General features: G+C 52.3%; 1 protein-coding gene across 4 annotated transcripts in view; it reads left to right on the top strand.

The window, feature by feature from the left end:
* Nucleotides 1-18,173, top strand: part of SCMH1 (Scm polycomb group protein homolog 1) — a 62,840-nt gene that overhangs the window by 22,518 nt on the left and 22,149 nt on the right. For all 4 annotated transcript variants that reach the window (XM_080632514.1, XM_080632513.1, XM_080632516.1 and 1 more), the window contains 4 exons: nucleotides 1,383-1,453; nucleotides 2,103-2,337; nucleotides 5,168-5,256; nucleotides 6,188-6,431. In XM_080632514.1, the coding sequence (XP_080488640.1) occupies nucleotides 1,383-1,453; nucleotides 2,103-2,337; nucleotides 5,168-5,256; nucleotides 6,188-6,431 (639 nt within the window). The remainder of the gene's footprint in view (nucleotides 1-1,382; nucleotides 1,454-2,102; nucleotides 2,338-5,167; nucleotides 5,257-6,187; nucleotides 6,432-18,173) is intronic.

The following is an 18,173-nucleotide window of genomic DNA, read 5'->3' as shown; positions in this document are numbered from 1 at the left end:
CCCTCTCCAGCATCCCTGTTTCCCCCTTCAGACACTGGAAGCTGCTCTGAGGTCTCCACGCAGCTTCTCTTCTCCAGACTCAGCAGCCCCAACTTTCTCAGCCTGGCTCCATACAGGAGGTGCTCCAGCCCCTGATCATCCTCATGGCCTCCTCTGGGCTGGCTCCAACAGCTCCACATCCTTCTTATGTCAAGGACACCACCTTCAGGCACTGTGGCAACAAAACTGTGTATTTTCTGTTCGTTTCTACTGTATTTAACAGTGTGCTCATCATCTGCATGGGAGGAGGCAAGAAAGTAGCATTGCTTTTATGTATTTGGAGCAGGGAGATTATCCAGCCCTGACGGCTTCTCTGTGCACGTGAAGCGGAACTGAGGCAACGTGTGCTGACCTTGATGCCTGAATTCTTAGAGGTGTGGTGTGCACTGCAGTAGCTAAAATGGCTCTTTAATGTAGCTTTTGTTTTGAAAATAGACTGATTCACAACTTGATGTGAGCAGGGGAAGCAGGAGCTGACTCTTTAATTGTGCTGCCACACATTCAATGCTCTTGAAATGACTTGCAAGCGGCGGTCTCCCGGGAGCTGTTGGGATGAATACCAGCTCGTGTCATGCTGGAAGAAGCCTTTCCCAGCTGCTCTGTTGAAATGGCAAAAGTCACAATTTGCTCAGATCACAGGAGCTTTTAATTCCTCATTTAATACCAGGTTCCCCTGGATGACATACTGCTTTTACCCTTCCTGCTGTACATGGGAAGAGTGAGGGCTCAGTGGAAAGGGCTTTGGTGCTGGCTGTGGGCTGCTGTGTTCAGGCAATCTCTGTTTGGAGGATCCCCGCTTCCATCCTGCCTACAGGCTCCGTGTCTGCCTCAGGAAGCGATTGCTGGGATCGGGCTGATGCTGCTCTGAGATGCGGGGCCGCGGTGTGTGGCTGGACCAGGGGAGCTGCAGCATCAGCATGTGCAGTTTCCTCTTGACTTGAGCTGCTTTTAGCCCACAGGGGCTGTTTTTAATCCCCAGACTGAGCCATCTCTTTAACAAATGACTTCTAAGGGGCAGTTATCTGGAAGATTCCACAGCTCCCCATCTGTGCTGGGTGTTTTATATGAAGTTGTAGGTTGTTACCTTCGCTCTTTGCAGACCCCGCTCAGCAGCGCGGAGGCAGTAGGATGCCGCAGGCAGCACGGTGCTTTGTTCTGCCTGTCAGCTGCAGTTGTAAATCTTCCGTGGTCACAAACATCAGAGGATCTTGATGAGAGCATGTTGCCTGTGAGCACCTCCTCTGTGAGAACTGGAGAGCCGCTGGTATCTGGAGTCCAGCCATCTTGCTCTGAGCTTTTTACTTGTCGGTTCCTATTTGAATCCTTTCGTTTTCTCTTCTCAGGTCACTTCACCTGGGAGAAATACCTGAAAGAAACATGTGCCATCCCAGCTCCTGCCCATTGCTTCAAGCAGGTAAGAGGGTGCAAACAAGAAAGGTCAAAGGGGATGGTGCATTGGTGACCCAGGAGTTCCCTGCCTGGGATAGGCCCCTTTTTTGGCAAGGAAGATGCTTAAGGGTATCAGAGAATTAACAGGAAACCAAGTGTGCTGAAGCAAAGGTAACAAAGATAGGTTTGGGTGCTGCAAATGATGGAGTAGCACAGATTTTACTCTGGTATATGCACGGATGGGAACATGAGAAAGTTTTTACTCTGCCAAGCATAGGTCCTTAGAGAAATGGTTCTGGTGATGGGATAGCAGCCCCTGGGCATCAGGTATTGAGCACAGAGGTGGGTACAGGGAATGCAGGAGGGAATCGGCACAGTACATGGTATACATAGGTCTGGGTGTACCAGGATACTCCTTAGCAGCACAGAGGAGTTATATCTGTTGGGTTGGCTGGGTGATTCCCCTGAGAAGAGGGCTATGAGGAAAGGGTAGGTTTGGTTACAGGTCTGCCAGCGCTCACCAAGCTTTCTTTGCTGCTCTGCGGTGTCTGCTCCCATGCTGTGCTTGGAGGATGCTGTCAGTCTCTGGTAGAATCAGTGCTGGTGCTCTCAGGGCATCAGCCTAAATAGTGGAAATCCTGGCTCTGCGTGAGTCCCTGTTTTTCTCTTTGCAGTCATACACTCCACCTGCAAATGAATTCAAGATCAGTATGAAACTGGAAGCCCAGGACCCCCGGAACACCACGTCCACGTGCATCGCCACGGTGGTGGGTCTGACGGGCGCGCGCCTGCGCCTGCGCCTCGATGGCAGTGATAACAAGAATGACTTCTGGAGGCTGGTGGACTCTGCTGAAATCCAGCCCATAGGAAACTGTGAGAAGAACGGAGGGATGCTGCAGCCTCCACTGGGTGAGCTGGAGTTCAGCTGTCCACTGAGCACCCACATGATCTGTGCGGAAAACCCTGGGGGCTTTATATCTCTGTGCCTGGGACAGAGACCCTTGGACTGCCCCTGCCTACCACTGTGATATGGAGCAGCCCTGTTAGTTTGGGCTGTTAAACATGTATCCCACACCAGGTCTGCATTTCCACATGGACATTGTGGCATGGATAAGGAGGTGCTTTAGAGTGTAGGTGAAAGAGCTCTTTGCACCTAGGTGAGCTGCCTGCACTTTGCTGCTCAAGCTCAGGATAAGCACATGCTGACTGTGCTCTTATGCTTTCTGAAGTTATCCCTGTGTACCCCAAAGGAAAACCATTTCCATGCATTTGTGGGAAAGAATGCCAGAGCCAGTCTGATTCCTGGGGGACACACAAGCAATGGAGGGCACCCCAAAGCCCTGGTGACCCAGGGGTGTGGGTGGTAGTGTTGGAAGGCAGAGCAACCATGATGGCCTCTCCTGGGTAACTGCCTGTATAAGGACAGAACAAATCCAGGTTCTCCTTTACTGGGAGACATGCCACAGTCACCCAGGCAGTGCTGGCACATGGCTTGGTCTCTGGCCACTGCCCATTGCTCTGGGCTTCTGATCCTGCTTCCGAGTGCTGTCGTTTCCAAGGTGTGCTTGGCATGAACTGGGTGTCATCCATCAGGGCGTTCCCCTGTGCTCCCCCTGGAGCTGAGCACGGTGCTGGTGGCCGGTGGAGCTGCTTTGCTGGGGATCTGTGAAACTTGAGGTAGAGAATAACCAAGGGAACAGTCAGGGCTGAGGCACTGCTGTGGCACTGCTGACCCCGACACTGATTTCAAAAGCATTTCAGGTTTCATTCATGCCGTCTAAGAGTATTTGTGCCCCAGTGCCTTTGAGTCGATAGGAGGTCAGCTGGGGAACACATGATGGGGAAACAGAAGGTCTGACAAGGTTCCCAGTGATTTAAGTCCTGTCTCATGTGAAGAGACACTTGTGATATTTCATCTCTTGATTTAATTTCACTTTGGTGCAGCTTGATCACTAACATGGACAAACAGATGCTTCTTCCAGTCTGGTCTTTGGGTGAACACATCTTTTTGACACTGGCCAAATGAGGAGCTCATTTGCTGGTTCTTTCCTGATGAAGCACCAAACTCAACCTGCTTTTGCATTCTGCTGCCCATTATTTGTGAAGTGTCTTCATAAGCCTCCCTCAGTTAGCACATCCCCAAATAAGATCAAGCCGATCTGTAGCAATGCAGGAAACCTTCAGTGGGACACCTGGAATTAGGGGTATTTTTAATCATGTTTTTCCATGGAGCACCATTAGTGAGCTTTGTGGAAGCAGAGCCTGAACTGCAGTGAGGGCCTTGGGACTGACGTTCCTGAAGAAGGAAGGAACAGCAGCAGATGCATGTTCTTTCACATCCCACCACACGAAGCTGTGTGTCTGCAGGTCTAATGATACCCTTTGTCTTCATATTGGCTACAGGCAAAACCTGCTGCAGCTCTGAATTGAAGCTGCCGGGTTTGATGTTATTTCCATGCACGCTGCTGTGCATTTGCAGACATCTCTTGGAAACCTTGGTCCCAGGGAGCAGCCCGTGGCCTGCCCATCTCCTGTGGGTACCGGTCCTGCCTGGCAGCCGTGGTTCCCTCTGTGCCTTGCCTGGCTCTTGCCAGCAGATGGCAATAAGGGTAATGGAGCTGCTGAGCAAAACTCGTTTCTGGCTGGGCCAGAGGAGAGGGTTCATGCTCTGGAAGAAGTCTTTGTGCCCAGCTCTGACCTGCGTAACCTTGGGCCAGGCTAGAATCACAGAATCCCAGGTTGGGAGGAACCTGAGGGACCATCTGGTCCAACCTTTATGGGCAAAACATGCCCTAGACTTGATGTCCCAGCACCGTGTCCAGTCAGGTGTTAACAGTGGCCAACGTTGGGGAATCCACCATTTCCCAGGGGAGGTTATCCAATGGCTGATTGTTCTCATGGGGAAAAATCTCCCTCTTGTGTCCAGTCAGAATCCCCCCAGGATGTTGTGTTGTGGCATCTCAACCCTGGCAAAGCTTTGCCATGTCAGTCACCATGGGATGCTCTCCCTTTAGGTCCGGGCCCAGGGTTATCTTCAAACCACCACAAATACAGACAGTGCAATGCTCTATTCAGCTGAGCAGCAGAAATGGCTTCTGCAGGAAGATGGATATTGAGCAAAGAAGGTGTTTTGTGACACCTGGTTGTGCAGTTGCACTCAGGGCCATAGCCCAGAGCATGTGAATTTGCTTTCTTCTTCCCATAAGCCCCTTTCTGCTATTTCTGTACTTTTCTTCATAGACAGCGTTGAGCCAAAAGATGCCATTCTTTCCTGTAATGGTTAAACCTGCTTCCCAGCCAAGCCACAGCCTGTTCATTTAGTCAGGTTAGCTTGCCTGCAGCTCGCTGTAAAAGGTGGAGGGGACCACCCAGGAGCTGAGATTCCCTATGGAGGAAGAAATTCCATACTCTGAGTGTGCACTTGCTGATTCATGTCTCCCTGTAGCAGGATCACTGAGGCTGCCAGCTCTAGTGGTGCACAAAGCTCTGTGCCTGCCTGGGTAATGTACAGGCTTGTGTTCTCAGCAGAATATTGCAAATAGCCGTCCCCAGGGGGTTCTTTTCAACAGCATCGTGTTTTGTGTGCAGAGCATCTGGAAAAGGTCACAGCTCACCCTCCAACATGAGGAGGAGGGTGATGTGTGATCGCAGTGTGTGCCTGCTGCAGAGGTCCCCTCCCAGCAGGCGTGTGCTGCTGGATCCAGCCTTAAAGTCTCCATCTCTGCTTCCTCCCCTGCAGGCTTTCGGCTGAATGCCTCCTCTTGGCCCATGTTCCTTCTGAAGACTCTGAATGGAGCAGAGATGGCTCCTGTCCGGATTTTCCACAAGGTATTTCACTGTTTGTGAAGACACCCTTTTGGCCTGGCCCCTTTACTGCACAGCACCAAAGTCACAGCTGGTGTCTCACCAGAGGAGGCGAACAGTGCCCAGCTTTGCCCTGGTGCTGCTTCTCTAGGGCAGACCTGTACCCTCTATGGCTGCATCACAGCAGTGTCGGGATGCAGACAGGGGTCTGCTAAGAAAGTGTCTTGGGCTTCAACACTCAGGCTTGAGAGATGGGCTTGTTTTTCACTTGGGCTGCAGGTGCTATCCAAGCCAGGAATGCAGTATCTGAAAGTCAGCACCTCTCTGAAACCTTGTAATGTACCAGAGCTTGGGAGGTGGGCAAATACTGCTGAGGCCACACTGCAAGTATGGGTCTGTAGTTTGTAATCTCACATCTTTAGTCAGAGAGCTACAGAAGCCATTCTAGAGGCTTGTGCTGTGCTATGGGATGGTTGATGTGGCTTCAGTATATCTCAGGTGTAAAAGACAAGGAGGAGCAAGCCCCAGATAAGGATGGGTGGCAGATCTCTCACATGTCTAGCAAAGCTGCAGTTTGGGGAAGATTGACAGAGAATGACTCTCATATCTCAGGTTTTCCTGCTCTGAGCTAACAAGGTGAGAGTATCTATAGAGGCTCTTTGGAGCTTTATTTCCTGCCTGTGCTGCATGGCAGAGGTGTCACAGGGTACAGTGTTAACGTAGCACTGTGTGGATTTGGTCCAGCAGCAGGGTGATGGCAGAGCACTCAGCAGTGGACTTCATTGCCTCTTGACTTGAAGGGCATGTGGTTGTGTAGTTAGGCCAGCACACCTAGTTAGGGTTCACATCCAGCCCACTAGCTCCCTTCTTGATCTGCTCCTGGAGGGGAGTTTGCTGATGGAGGGCAGAGCCCTGGCATATCCTCTTTGAGCATGTTTTCAATTTCTCCTTATAGGAACCACCATCTCCATCCCAAAACTTCTTCAAGACAGGTATGAAGCTGGAGGCAGTGGACAGGAAGAACCCTCACTTCATCTGCCCGGCCACCATTGGGGAGGTGAGAGGTTCTGAGGTCCTCATAACATTTGATGGCTGGAGAGGTGCCTTCGATTACTGGTGCCGATATGATTCCCGGGACATCTTTCCCGTAGGCTGGTGCTCGCTGACTGGAGATAATCTGCAGCCCCCTGGAACAAAAGGTAAGGCCCACGTTGTTGCTTAGGTGTCTTCCTCCTCCATTGACCTCTCAAACAGCAGCAAACCAGGCAGAGGCTGGCACCAGGCACATCTGGGTGCCGTGCCTGGCTCTCTTACGCTGCTTCATGCGTGGTAAAGGTACAGATGATCCCATGTAATTGCAGTGTAACAGCCTGGCCTCGAGGTGCTAAGGAGCAGCCATCCATGGAGGTGGGCAGGAGATGGCTCTCTGAAGGGATGGTGGAGCTGAGCACCACTGCTGAGGTCTGCTCCTCCTCAGCACTTACCGTCGAGGCTTTCCTGCGCCTTTGGAACACACGTTCCAAGGGAGTTTTCCACATGGGGACCAGGCTATTTGTGGATGAAGTAGGGGAAGAACAAGAAGTATGAAATTGCAGGACTGTTTGTACATGTGGCATGTACATGTGACTGTACCTGTGGCAGAGACCTTGCTCTGCCGTGTCCTGTGATCTCTGCTTTGAACGTGGGAAGCACAGGTCTGGTTGGGTTGTACTTGCCTTGTTCATAGGGCTGTGATTGTTGCTTTGGAATGGTGCTGATGAACTTGCAGAGATCTGAGCATTGGCTGTGGAGGTTTTCAGATGTGTCTTTAGCTTGCTAGCACTGCAGTTGCGTTTAGGACCGGGGAGCTGCCATTGTCCCCATGCTCATCCCTCTGGCATTTGCTGCTTGGCAAACCCAGCACATGCCTGACAATGAAATGAGAAGGAGAGCAGCCTCTCTGCTGGAGCTGAAGGACTGCTTAGGAAAGGCATTTCTCTGATGAGACTGTTCCTTGTGAAAACCCAGGGTCAGCTTGTGCTGACCCATCCGGCTGGTGCTTTCCTGCTGTCCCTCGGTGTGAGCCAGCCCTGTTCTCTGTGCTGCAAGGCTAGCTCGGGCTCCCCTCGCGTGGGGGTGATTCTGTTCTGGCTGGGAACTGAAAGGCTCTTGCTGTTTATCTTGGATTTCTGCATTTGGCCTTGATGTTCCCAGCCTCTCCCTCGCTTCCTGCTGGTTGTTTGCATTCTGCCCTGCGGGTGCCACGGAGCTGCTGGGGACCTCCTGGCTGGGACTGCCCTCCCCAGCACTGCCCTGGGGTCACCCCCGGCATCTCCAAAGTGCTTCTCAGGTACTGCACAAGGGGCTAAAGACGTGGTTGTGTTGGGTGGGAGCTTTCCTGGCACTAAACTGGACATGGAAGGGTTCAGGAGCAAGGTGAAAACGGCCTTCCTAGGAGAAGTGGGATGACTCAGAGCACCCAGCACAGGCAGCATCTCTCCAGCCTCCCTGTGCCAGGGCTGTGAGTGAGCAGAGCATCCAGAAGAAGTAACACCCCAGCGTGCGGCAACACTGTGGTCATTTTGAGCCACCCTGTGAAGCATTTGCTTCCCCCCCTTGACAGGCAGCAGTGACTCCCCTCTTGCATTGGCTTCACCAGCAGCCACTCTTCAGTTCCCACTCATATACTAAAGTAGCGAAGCCTGAAAGTCACATCTCCCACTCCCAGGCAGAGGCTCTCAGGCAGGTTTCTGCTGTCTTGGTTGTGGTGTTCAAGTCCAGAAACAAGAGCAGGGATTGCAGAGATTGTATGAGCCATGCAAAAATGTCCTGGAGTCGGGATCAGCTTTGGTATTTTGGTATTTTGTGGTATTTTCCTTTCCTCTCTGTGGCTGCCCCCTCCCTTTCCTGGCCCAGACTTTCCAATTCCCACTTAAACCAAACGAAGAGAGCGCTGGGAACTTTCCTTGTCTGTAATCAAATTCCTCCCTGTTCCTTTACCTCTCAGCCCTGCTTTGGAGGAGGGTTGAGCACAGTCCTCCCAGAACCTGAGAGTGCTGCTCTTGGCAGGGTTGGAGGATGCTTCACCGCAGAGGGATCCCCCTTTCCTCCAGCTCCAGCAAAGCTTCCTTATGTGCCAGCCTGGAGCCTGCAGGACCACGCAGTGGAGTTGGGCAGGTTCCCATTCCTAGTTGGAATTCCACCTAAATCAGGGAGACCTGGGGAGACACACAGGAGGTCAGTGCTGTCTGTGGTTATATGAGCTCTGCCGATGGGCACGAGGTGCTGGGGGGAGCTGAGATGTCCTGTGAAGAGTTAACTCCATGGAGACTGATGGTTTCCTGGGGCTGAGCGAAATGAGCTCATGATCAAGGGAAGCAGAACTTCAAAGAGGCCGGGCATGTTTGTTTAATGCTGGTAACTTAATTCAGCTCTAATCTGTCCCTTCTGCTGCCTGCCAGCAGTGGTGGAGGAGCGCAGGGCTTCTGCAGGCACATCCCCTCTCCAGCTCTGGGGCCTCCCACTCCTACCAGTGTTTGCTTTGCTGGGCAGGGTGCTGGTGGAGCTGGGGCCCAGCCAGCCATGCCGAGGGGAGCTTTCCTGAGGCCACGTGTGTGTGTGAAGGGAGGAAAGGGAGGTCAAGCGGCGAGGAGGAGCAGCTCTGCCTGCCAGGTTGGTAATTCCATGGCTGTCAGATGTACTCTCTGGTGGCTGGCGGCCGGATGGCTGCAGGCTCCTGGGTATCTCCTGCAGCTCCTCTTTGTGCAGCACAGCCTGGAGCCGCAGGGTTCAAATAAACCCACACTGCAGAGCAGTGTAGCTCCAGGGGTGCCTGTGCCAGAGGTCGGTCCTGCTCCTCTGCTCCGCGTCAGGCTGGGGTTGGAGGTCGGCTCTGCTGGGCAAGGCGAGATGTGGCAGAGCTTGGCCTCTGCATCCTCAGCCTTTCCATGCCAGCCAGGCAGCAGCTGGGGAAGGCAGGGGGTTAGAACTACATGATCTTAAGGTCCTTTCCAACCCTAACTGTTCAGTGATTCTATGACCGTCCCAAAGGGAGGAGGTTTCTGTGGCAGAAGCTTCCTCTTGACTTCCCATCCATGCCAGTGCCGCACTCCCAGGGCTATCTCTTAGCCAGGAGTCGGCACTCCTCACCTGTAGTGTACAGCATCTTGTTATGTCTTTTCATGCCACTTACACACCTGTTCTTTTACCCTTAAACACGTATCCTGGGCTCTTAGGAATAGAAGGTGAGGTGGATGTCCTATAAAACTAGGTGCTGGTTGGCAGCTTTGAGCTCTGCTCGATGGGCAGACTGTGCTACTGATACTGATGCCCCTGCAGTTACCTTGCACAGGAGATGCTCAGGACTTGTGGGCTCACTTCAGAGTTTTAGAAGTTAGAAATGAAGACAGGGGTTTGGAACTGGATGAGCTTGAAGATCCCTTCCAACCCCAACCAGGCTGGGATCCTGTGATTAATTCTGCTCAACCATGGTTTGCACATCACTGCCGGGTGGCGAGGGAATATTGTAACCTGAAAACCAAGGGTGCAGGGACACAGGCAGCCTGCAGCGACCTGCCCACACGCACAGGTCCGGCTGTCAGAGTTCGCAGTAACTCAGAAGGTCCTTGTACCATTCCTCCACTTGGACTGTGCCTTGGCAGGGGGGTTGGACTAAGTGACCTCCAGAGGTCCCTTGCAATGCTTGGGATTCTGTGATGCTGAGCTCCTCTGGGGTTCCCTGGTGGGTTCACGGCACCCATTACATTGATTTCCCACCCCTGTGCATGCTAACAACAGAACATCGCAAGGGGTGCCGGGTGCTGAGCGGGGCAGCAGTGAAAGCGTTAAGGCTGGGTGGGCAGAGCTGGGAGCAGCTCCAGCACTGGAATCTGGAGGAGTGGAATTGCTGCCTTGGCCAAAACCCAGCTGGCGACGAGCCCTGACCGGGATGGGCCCAGGGAGGTGATGCAGAGCCTGGCTGGGCCAGGGCTGCCAGGCAGCCACAGCAAGGGCAGCGCAGAGCCCGGTGCTGCGTGCGGTCGAACAACAGGCATGTCCCTGCACTGTGTGAGCACACTGCTGCTGTGAGCACACTGCTGCTGTCAGCACACTGCTGCTGTCAGCACACTGCTGCCTGGGCCTGGCTGCCTCCAGAGCCTGCCCCTCCCCTTGCAAAGCCCAAGTGAAGAGTTTTAGATGGTTACCATGGGGATGTGTTGAAGTGGAGCTCACATTTGCTCCTGGACTCGCATCCGCTCCCGACTGTTGCATGCGTTACACAGCCCAGAGGCTGGAGCCTGCCCTCACATGGGAGGGTAAGAGAGGGGCACAAAATGCTGCCCCTGGGTAGGAAGCTGATGAAGTTGTTCATCCCTCACCACTGCTGCTGCCATGGGATGTGTTGGTTAACTGCTTGGCATCTTCAGGTGAAGATGATGGTTGGATGCTAGACTTTCTGCCCCCGGGCAAAGGTAATGTGTATTTTATGACTTTATTTCTGCTGTTGCTTGGTTTCTCTTCCTCCCTTGGGGCGAGGACACGGTGATGGGTGGAGGAGCCTCGTGAGGAGTAGCTGGCAGGGGAACGCTCAGGTGAGCTCTGCTTTACAGCTTGAAGGAGATGGAAAAATACTCATTGCTGTCACTTCAGGACTAAGTTGGGAGCTGGGGCTCATCCATCAGGCTGGGTGATGAACGTTGGTGTTGGGGTGGCTGGAGTTAGGAGCACACAGATACTGATGGTTGCACAGAGAAGTTCAGCGCTTTCTCTTCTAAGAGCGAGTCTGCTGCACGTGCAGCCATGGTGCTCTTGGAAGAGCCCTTGAGCTGTTTGGAGCACAGAGCTGAGGTGTTATCCTGGCTTGTGTGTGTGTCCTGGAGTCCAGGTTGGTTGTAGACGTCTGGGCCCGGTGCTGCGGGAGGGTTTGCTGCTCCCCAAACTCCTTTGGATGCTGATGGTGCCTGGGGCTCAGCACAGCAGATCTGGGGCTCAGCAGGATCTCGGGCATGTCGCAGACCTGATGTTACTGTGGGATGTCTTGGGGCTGGAAAGAGCCTCCAAGAAGAGGAGGTGACCTGGGACAGGCAGTTTCCACCATCCTCCAGCCTGTCCTTCATATAAAGTTCTTATCCCGTGTCCTTCATATGAAGCTGTATCCCAACTTGGCTTGTCCTCATGTGTTTTATTCTAAAGTAGTTCATAACCCACAGATTATGAATCTCTGTATTCAGGACATTTCCTTCCCTTTTCCATCCCACTTCCTGGTCTGAAACAGGGTTTCAGAATCTCAGGGTGTTCCTGACTCCTGGCAGGACATTTCTACAGGAGCCTCACTGTTGAGACTTCCTCCCTTTGGGTGAACAGCACTGGGGTCACTGCCCTGTTTCTGCAACATCTCTGATCTTCCACTGATGGAACGTGGGGCTGGGCTGGGCTGGTGCAGGCTGAAGGCCTCAGTGCTTTCAGGATGGAGCTGGACAAGCTCAAGGAACAGCAGTGCTCCATGGCTTTTATTTCTGGGCATTTCATAGTGTCTGACTCCGGATGTCCTGAGCTGAGGTTACAGCAGGGCTGGTGTCTGCCCCACCATCCTCTGCTGCCAGGTATGGAAGCAGAGGTCATCAAGCTTAGCGTGCCCAGTGTAATGGTTTGGGTATCTTTAGGAGAGCCACAGGGAGGACACTTCCCACCTGGATGGAGTGGTTTAAGCACTTAGCATTAAGAAGCTTCTCTCGGAGGATTTAGGGCTCCACACATTGTTTCTGCCTGTCACCAGCTCACACATGCCAGCCGCTGGTGACAGGAGCTCAGTTCCTTAGAAGGATGCAGCTTCTGCTGGAGGAACCAGAATGATGGACCAAGGTCTGTAAAAGCTGCCTATGGGCCATGGGATGGTTGTGGTTGGAGCAGCGGATGCACATGTGGGAGAAACGGGCCCATTTTGATGGGATTTTTCACAGTGACAATATGGGAGCAAGAACATGACATCGTCTTCTCGTCTTCTGGTTTCTTCAAGGCCTTGTTCCCTCCCCATGTTTTGGAGAGGGGAAGTGAATGCTGTGACCCTGCTCTGAAGTGAATGCCCAGCTCTGACCCTGCCATTGGCAAACACATCCATGTTGCCACTGTGTGCAGTTGTATTGACTCTAAGAACTTCATCCTGAACAGACAGCTCCACTTGTTGCAAAGATTGGGCCTTTTGTGGCTTCTCATGGTTCTCGTCTTGATCTTTGGTGGTTTTATAACTTCTGAACAGCTTTAGGAAAGAGCAGAAGGTGGAACAAAGCAAAACCCCGCAGCCTCCTGGCTCTCTGTGCACTGACAGGTTGAAGGTGTTCTGCTGATATTTAACTGGGAAGCCAAAGCTAAAAATACAGCTTCAGAGATGATCAGAACAAGCAGGAGCCCCAGGAACAGCCCGGAATAGCCTGAATCCAGCAGGAGTGCGGAACCATTCCCAGCCTGGGGTTTTGGAAACCCACTGGTAATTAACTCCAAGGGCAGAAGATGTGATCAGTCAGTAGATTGTGGTGGTCTCTCATGCTACATATTGTCACTGAATGTCCTTGAGCCAGCTGGGTGGAACTAGCAGTGTTGTCGTGCTTCCTATGGGCTGGAAATCTGGGAAGAAGCTCATGCCCTGAGTCCTGCTGCAGGTATAGATCAGGTTGGTTTGGCCATGCTGGAGTCTTACCCACTCTGCAGGTTGGTTGCTTCCCAAGAGCATGGCTCTGGGGTTTCCTTGAGGCCTGCTGTGTGGACTGGGCATGTGAGACATCCCCTCTGTGTGCATGCTCTGTCACCAAACCCCTGCTGTCACTGTGCTGCCGGTGCCTGAGATGTGCTGCAAGGTGCCGTGAGCTGCCACGCAGGTGACCCCAGCCTGGCTTTGGGGTAACCAAATGAAGCAGGAGTATTGAAGCTCAGAGTTTTACTTGGTGGTGTTCTGACTGTGCCAGTACACACTGGTGTTGCCGTTCCCTTTGGAACTCCCTGGTTCCTCCTGTTTCTTGTCTTTCACTCTCTAGTGCATCCCTCAGGAGCTTCAGTTCCAAGCCTGCTGATGCGTTTCTCACGCTGGAGCTGCCCAGCTCAGTTCTCATCTCCTTTCTGTAGTGTAGAATTTCTCTGTTTTAATTCCATAGCTCTCCACAGCTGGTTATTCCAACGACACCCTTACAACAGCTTTATTCTTATACTGATGAGGCTAATAGGGATGCAAGCAAGCAAGAACCCAGGTTGTGTTGCAGCCAATTTGGAGTAAGAGGTAGTGGGATGGGGACAGGAGGAAAACTGCTGGTTTGGGATATGGAGAGGGTGAGTGTAGACAAATCTGGCATGTGCCTTTGAACCATATGCCCTGCTAGGCTCATTGCAGCTCCTTGTTGCCTGGCCTGGTAGCTGCGCTGGTAGGAGAGACTCTGCTCCAGGCAGGCTGGGGGAGCTCCATGCCCTGGCTGTACCTGCAAAGGAGCATCCAAGTGGCCTTGCAGAACTGGACCCAGGCTTCAGGTGTCTGAGCACTGGAGAAATGGCAAACTGATGCTGACACATGGTACCAAGGCCACCAGCTTTGTCCAGACAGGCTGCAAAGGTTGCTGAATGCTGGCTTGTACAAGACAGTGTCTCTCCAGGGGTGATGAGGGCACTCTGCGTAGAAGAACTAATACACTGCTGCTGCAGTAAGGGCTGGGATGCTGTTGAGGGCTTCCCCTGCAATCCAGATCTGCACAGTCAATCCCTCAAACCAGCCCCACTGTCCAAACCAGCCATTGTTCTCTGCAGTGTAAATGTCTGTGCCAAGGCCATTCCCAGCATGGTCTTTCTGCTCCTTTGCATTGCCTTTTGGGAGCTGGAAGAGGGGATGGAAGGGAAAAGAGGGGCTGAAGAAGCAGGAATGTCCTGCTCCAGAGTTATAATTGGCAGTGGCAGATGTTTATGGCTGGTTGTGCAGATGTTCCACAGCAAACATGCTGAGAGATGGGGGGCTTGTGAGGAGCTATTTAAGGAGAAGCTTGCTTGGCTGCTCGTGGTGACAGGCATGATGCTGCTTTCCCTTACCCTAATGCCACCCTTGGCAGTATTAGCTATAAAATATCCATAACTCAGTTTACCCAATCATTTTATAACTACCCAGTGGATACAAAGCAGTTAAACTTCTTTCCTATATGGGAGAGAAGTTGAGACCTTGGGTTTGGGACTGAGTCAATCTGTGTGCTCAGCACTAAACTGAAAGTGATTTTTGCTGAGGCCAACAGTTCGGGCACCTTTGCTCTTCCCAGGCTGTCACTGCCTTTGTTTCTCATCAGGAGCCAGTCACTCATCCCTGTTTATTTTGCCATCAGCAGGATGGGGACAGTGCTGAGCCCAAGGGACTTTGGTGAATGAATCTATTGTGTGGCACATCCGTGACACTTTGTGCCAGTCTCAAAGTGCTTCCCCCTGCACTGAGGAATAGCTGCACACGGGTGTTTAGACCCTGAAAAGCATCAGTAACTGCGAAGCAATGATAAGAGGCTCTGAAGTGATGCTGGAAACCAGTTAAGACCTTCAAAGGTGGTTTAGGTTGTGTGTGGAGCAGAAGAGCCAAGGCAGTGTAAAGGAGCTCTTAAAAACTCAACCTGATCCAAGTGTTTTCCTAATGGGCTCAGGGAAGGGTGGCTCTGGGTTGAGGCAGAGCTTAGCCCTGACTGAAGCTATCCCTGGAAAGGCTGGGACTCTGGAACTGAGAATCCAGGGATCATCTGCAGGTTTGGGGGCTTCTTGCTTGATTTTCAACCAGAGCAATGAGGATTTCTCTTCTTGCCACTGCTGGTTTTGAGCTGATGTTCTTGTGCAGTGACCGTTACAGCCCACGTTCTTCCTCCTGAAGGAGCACCAGGCAGCTCAGAACCCATCATTTGGCATCTGAAGGTAGGAGTGGGTTTCTCCACACTCTTTGCTTTCCTTTCCCAGGATGCTGGGGGGGATGGAGCACCTCTGCTCTGGAGACAGGCTGTGGTTTGGGGCACACATCAATGCTGCCTCCTGAGGCTCGTGCAGAAAGCAGCAGCACTTGCTGGTATCTCGGTGCCTCTTGGCGACTTTTTCCCTTATTTATTTTAGTTTTGTAAAGAAAAGAACCTTAAAAACACCACAGCTTGTGCCTGGGGGATGTGCAGGGGCAGCTGCAGTGCTCAGAGCTCATCCGAGCACCAGCGAACAGCTGAAATAAGGAAAGTGCTGCTCCAGAGCCTGCAGATTTCGAAGCCTTCAAGAAATGGGACACTCGTGATGGGTGTTCAGAGCCTTTCTCAGGTGCAACAAACACCTAAGACATTGCTTTAGTTTTAAATAACTGCTCTTCTTCCTGTGCCTGTGGATGTCCTGCCCCACAACACACGTTAAAATCCAACCTGCATGTCAGGATGAGCAGGACACAGTTTCAGGGACAGTTTTCATGTGCGTGCTGCCATGTACCTGCTGGGCAGTGAGGTCCGGGAGGGGAGCAGGAGATAAAGCACCTCTTGGCTTCCAGTGAAGGGAGCAGCAAGTTTCAGTAGCCAAAAGTAGACAAATCCTGTGTAAAAAGAAAGTGCATTTTTGGGAGTTAATGCCATGAGAGCATCTAGAACATGCTGAACCATGCAGCGCTTGCTCCTCTTGCTTCATTACTGTATTAGATAGAGCTGATCCTTCGGCCTTAGCGCAAGCAGATGTTGGAGGCTGGAGAACAGGAATCCCTGCAGGAAATACTGAACTATCAGAATAATTGCATTCTGGCTTTAGAATTCCAGGATTTGGAGGTTTGTTCTTTATCCCTGTCCCTGCAAGGAGCCCGTGTCTCCACACTTGCCCTTTTCTCCTGCCTTATGTCTGTCATGCTTGCTGAGAGCTCAGGACATGCCGCATCCCAGCACCTGTATTTGTGTCCCGGCCATGCACATGGTGGCCAGGGATGATGGGCTCTGCTTTGGGGAGAATCCAGAGGTTTGAAGCTTTCACGTCTTGCTCTTGGACAGGCGCTGAGCTCTGGTTCCTGTCCAGCTCCAGCCATGAGGATGTCATGGTTTGAGCTGCTGCATCCAGGGAAGGATTCAGCCGGATCTCAACAAGCTTTCTGAGCTCCGGCAGATTTGCTTATCTCAAATGTGTCTCTAATGCACCTCTTTGAGTCATGCTTCTGACCATGCAATGCTGAAGATGGGACAGGGGACACCTGGAGCACCCAAGATCCACTGGATGTGTGGCCTACAGAGCGTTCTTCATAGGTGCTTTAAGTGGGTAGGAATGGTGTGTTCAGGCTTCTCAGAAACCACCCCTTTTGTTTCAGGACACTGGAGTGGTCATCACTGCTACCTAGAGATAAAGGAGGTGAGCTATGGCTGCATCTGAGAGTACAGTACCTTGGCATGTAAAATTGAGATCTGGGGGGTTGTGGTCCAGCAGCTGCTGGTGAATGTGGAGTAGTTGGTGTAGCAGAGAGAAAGGGAGGAAATGTTCTCCATCTTCAACTCTTCCATATTTTCCTGCATGTTTTGGCTTTGTATTCTTATCCCAAGGATATAATTTTGTCTTCTTCAGACTGTGATAAGCTTGAGATAAGCTGATGAGTTTCTAGTATTGGCTGACACCCAAAGCGTGGATGGCAGCTTCACAGTCTTCTGTGTGTAACAGTGAGTCCCAGTGCCATGTGTCAACTGGTGAGGGATGTGTTGGCGTTAGGAAATGGACCCTGAAGTCCTCTCTGTCCGGCCCCTTTGTTCCTGCAGGAAGCTCAGAACTCTGGTTTAAACTAATCCCTCAGTGACTGAGAGCCCAGTCCGTGGTGCCCAGCTTTCCTTTTGCTCTAAGGTCAGCCATGTTTGATCCTGCACCTTTAGGGTGATGTTTCTCACTGCAGCCAAACTGATCTGGCATCAACCAGCCCAAAAAGGAGCCAGCCCATTCCTCCAGATCCACCCTTATGCTGGGTGCTGGCAGCAGCAAGCTTTGATGAGGTTTCTGTTCCATTTACTGGGCTGAAATGATGAATTAACAAGTTCAGATCACAGAATAGATGAGGTCAGAAGGGATCTCTGGAGGTCGCACAGCCCAACTTGTTGCTAAAGCAAGGCCAGCTTTGGAGTTGTGCTGGGTTGCTCAGAGCTCATGTGAGCACCAAAGCTGTGGGGCACAGAAGATGCTGCTTTTCTCAGTGACAGCCAACCATTGGGGTTTGTAAGGTTTTTGGCTCCTCACTGTGGCTCACCATGGGCTGAAGACAGTGGTCCGAGGAAGAAGAAGGTGAGGATGCCTCTGGCAGATGCTCATTGTTGGGCAGGCACTGTCTTGATCTGAATAAGATGCAGTAAACTGGAGCTTTTGGCAGTTACCAGATATGTGGGTGATGGTTTGCAGTGGGGAGATGAGCCCATGTCCTGGGCAGGGCTGTTACCAGTGCTATTGCTCAGAGGGTGTTGAGGTGGGTGAGCAGGGCTGAGCGCTCTGCACTGCTCCCTGTGTAACCCTGAGCTTCTTGACCACAGCCCAGTAGTGTCAGGGCTCAGATCCTGAAGGAAAATTAACAGGCACCTGGCAAAACCTTCAGGCTCCTTTAGGAAGTATCCGGTCACTGGAAGTGGTTATGGTACTGTAATAGTAAAATAATGATGATAATGTAGCCATCCAGAGGGAGCTGGACAGGCTGGAGAGATGGACGTCTGCAAACCTCATGGAGTTCAACAAAGGCAGGAGCAGGGTCCTGCCCCCGGGACGGGCAATCTCCAGCACTGCTACAGGCTGGGGGAGATGGGATGGAGCAGCCTGAGGAAAAGGACCTGGGGTGCTGGGTGAGGAGAAGCTCCCCATTGACCCGGCTTCAGTGAGTGCTTGAGCCCAGAACCCCCCCGTGTGCTGGGTGCACCCCCAGAGTGTGAGCAGCAGCTCAGGGAGGGGATCCTGCCCCTCTGCTGTGCTCTGGGAAGACCCCCCCTGCAGCCCTG

Source organism: Psittacula echo (genome assembly GCF_963264785.1).
Source record: "Psittacula echo genome assembly, chromosome: 21".
In the NCBI taxonomy this organism is placed as follows: Eukaryota; Metazoa; Chordata; class Aves; order Psittaciformes; family Psittacidae; genus Psittacula; species Psittacula echo.
This window is presented reverse-complemented; position numbering and strand designations above follow the sequence as displayed.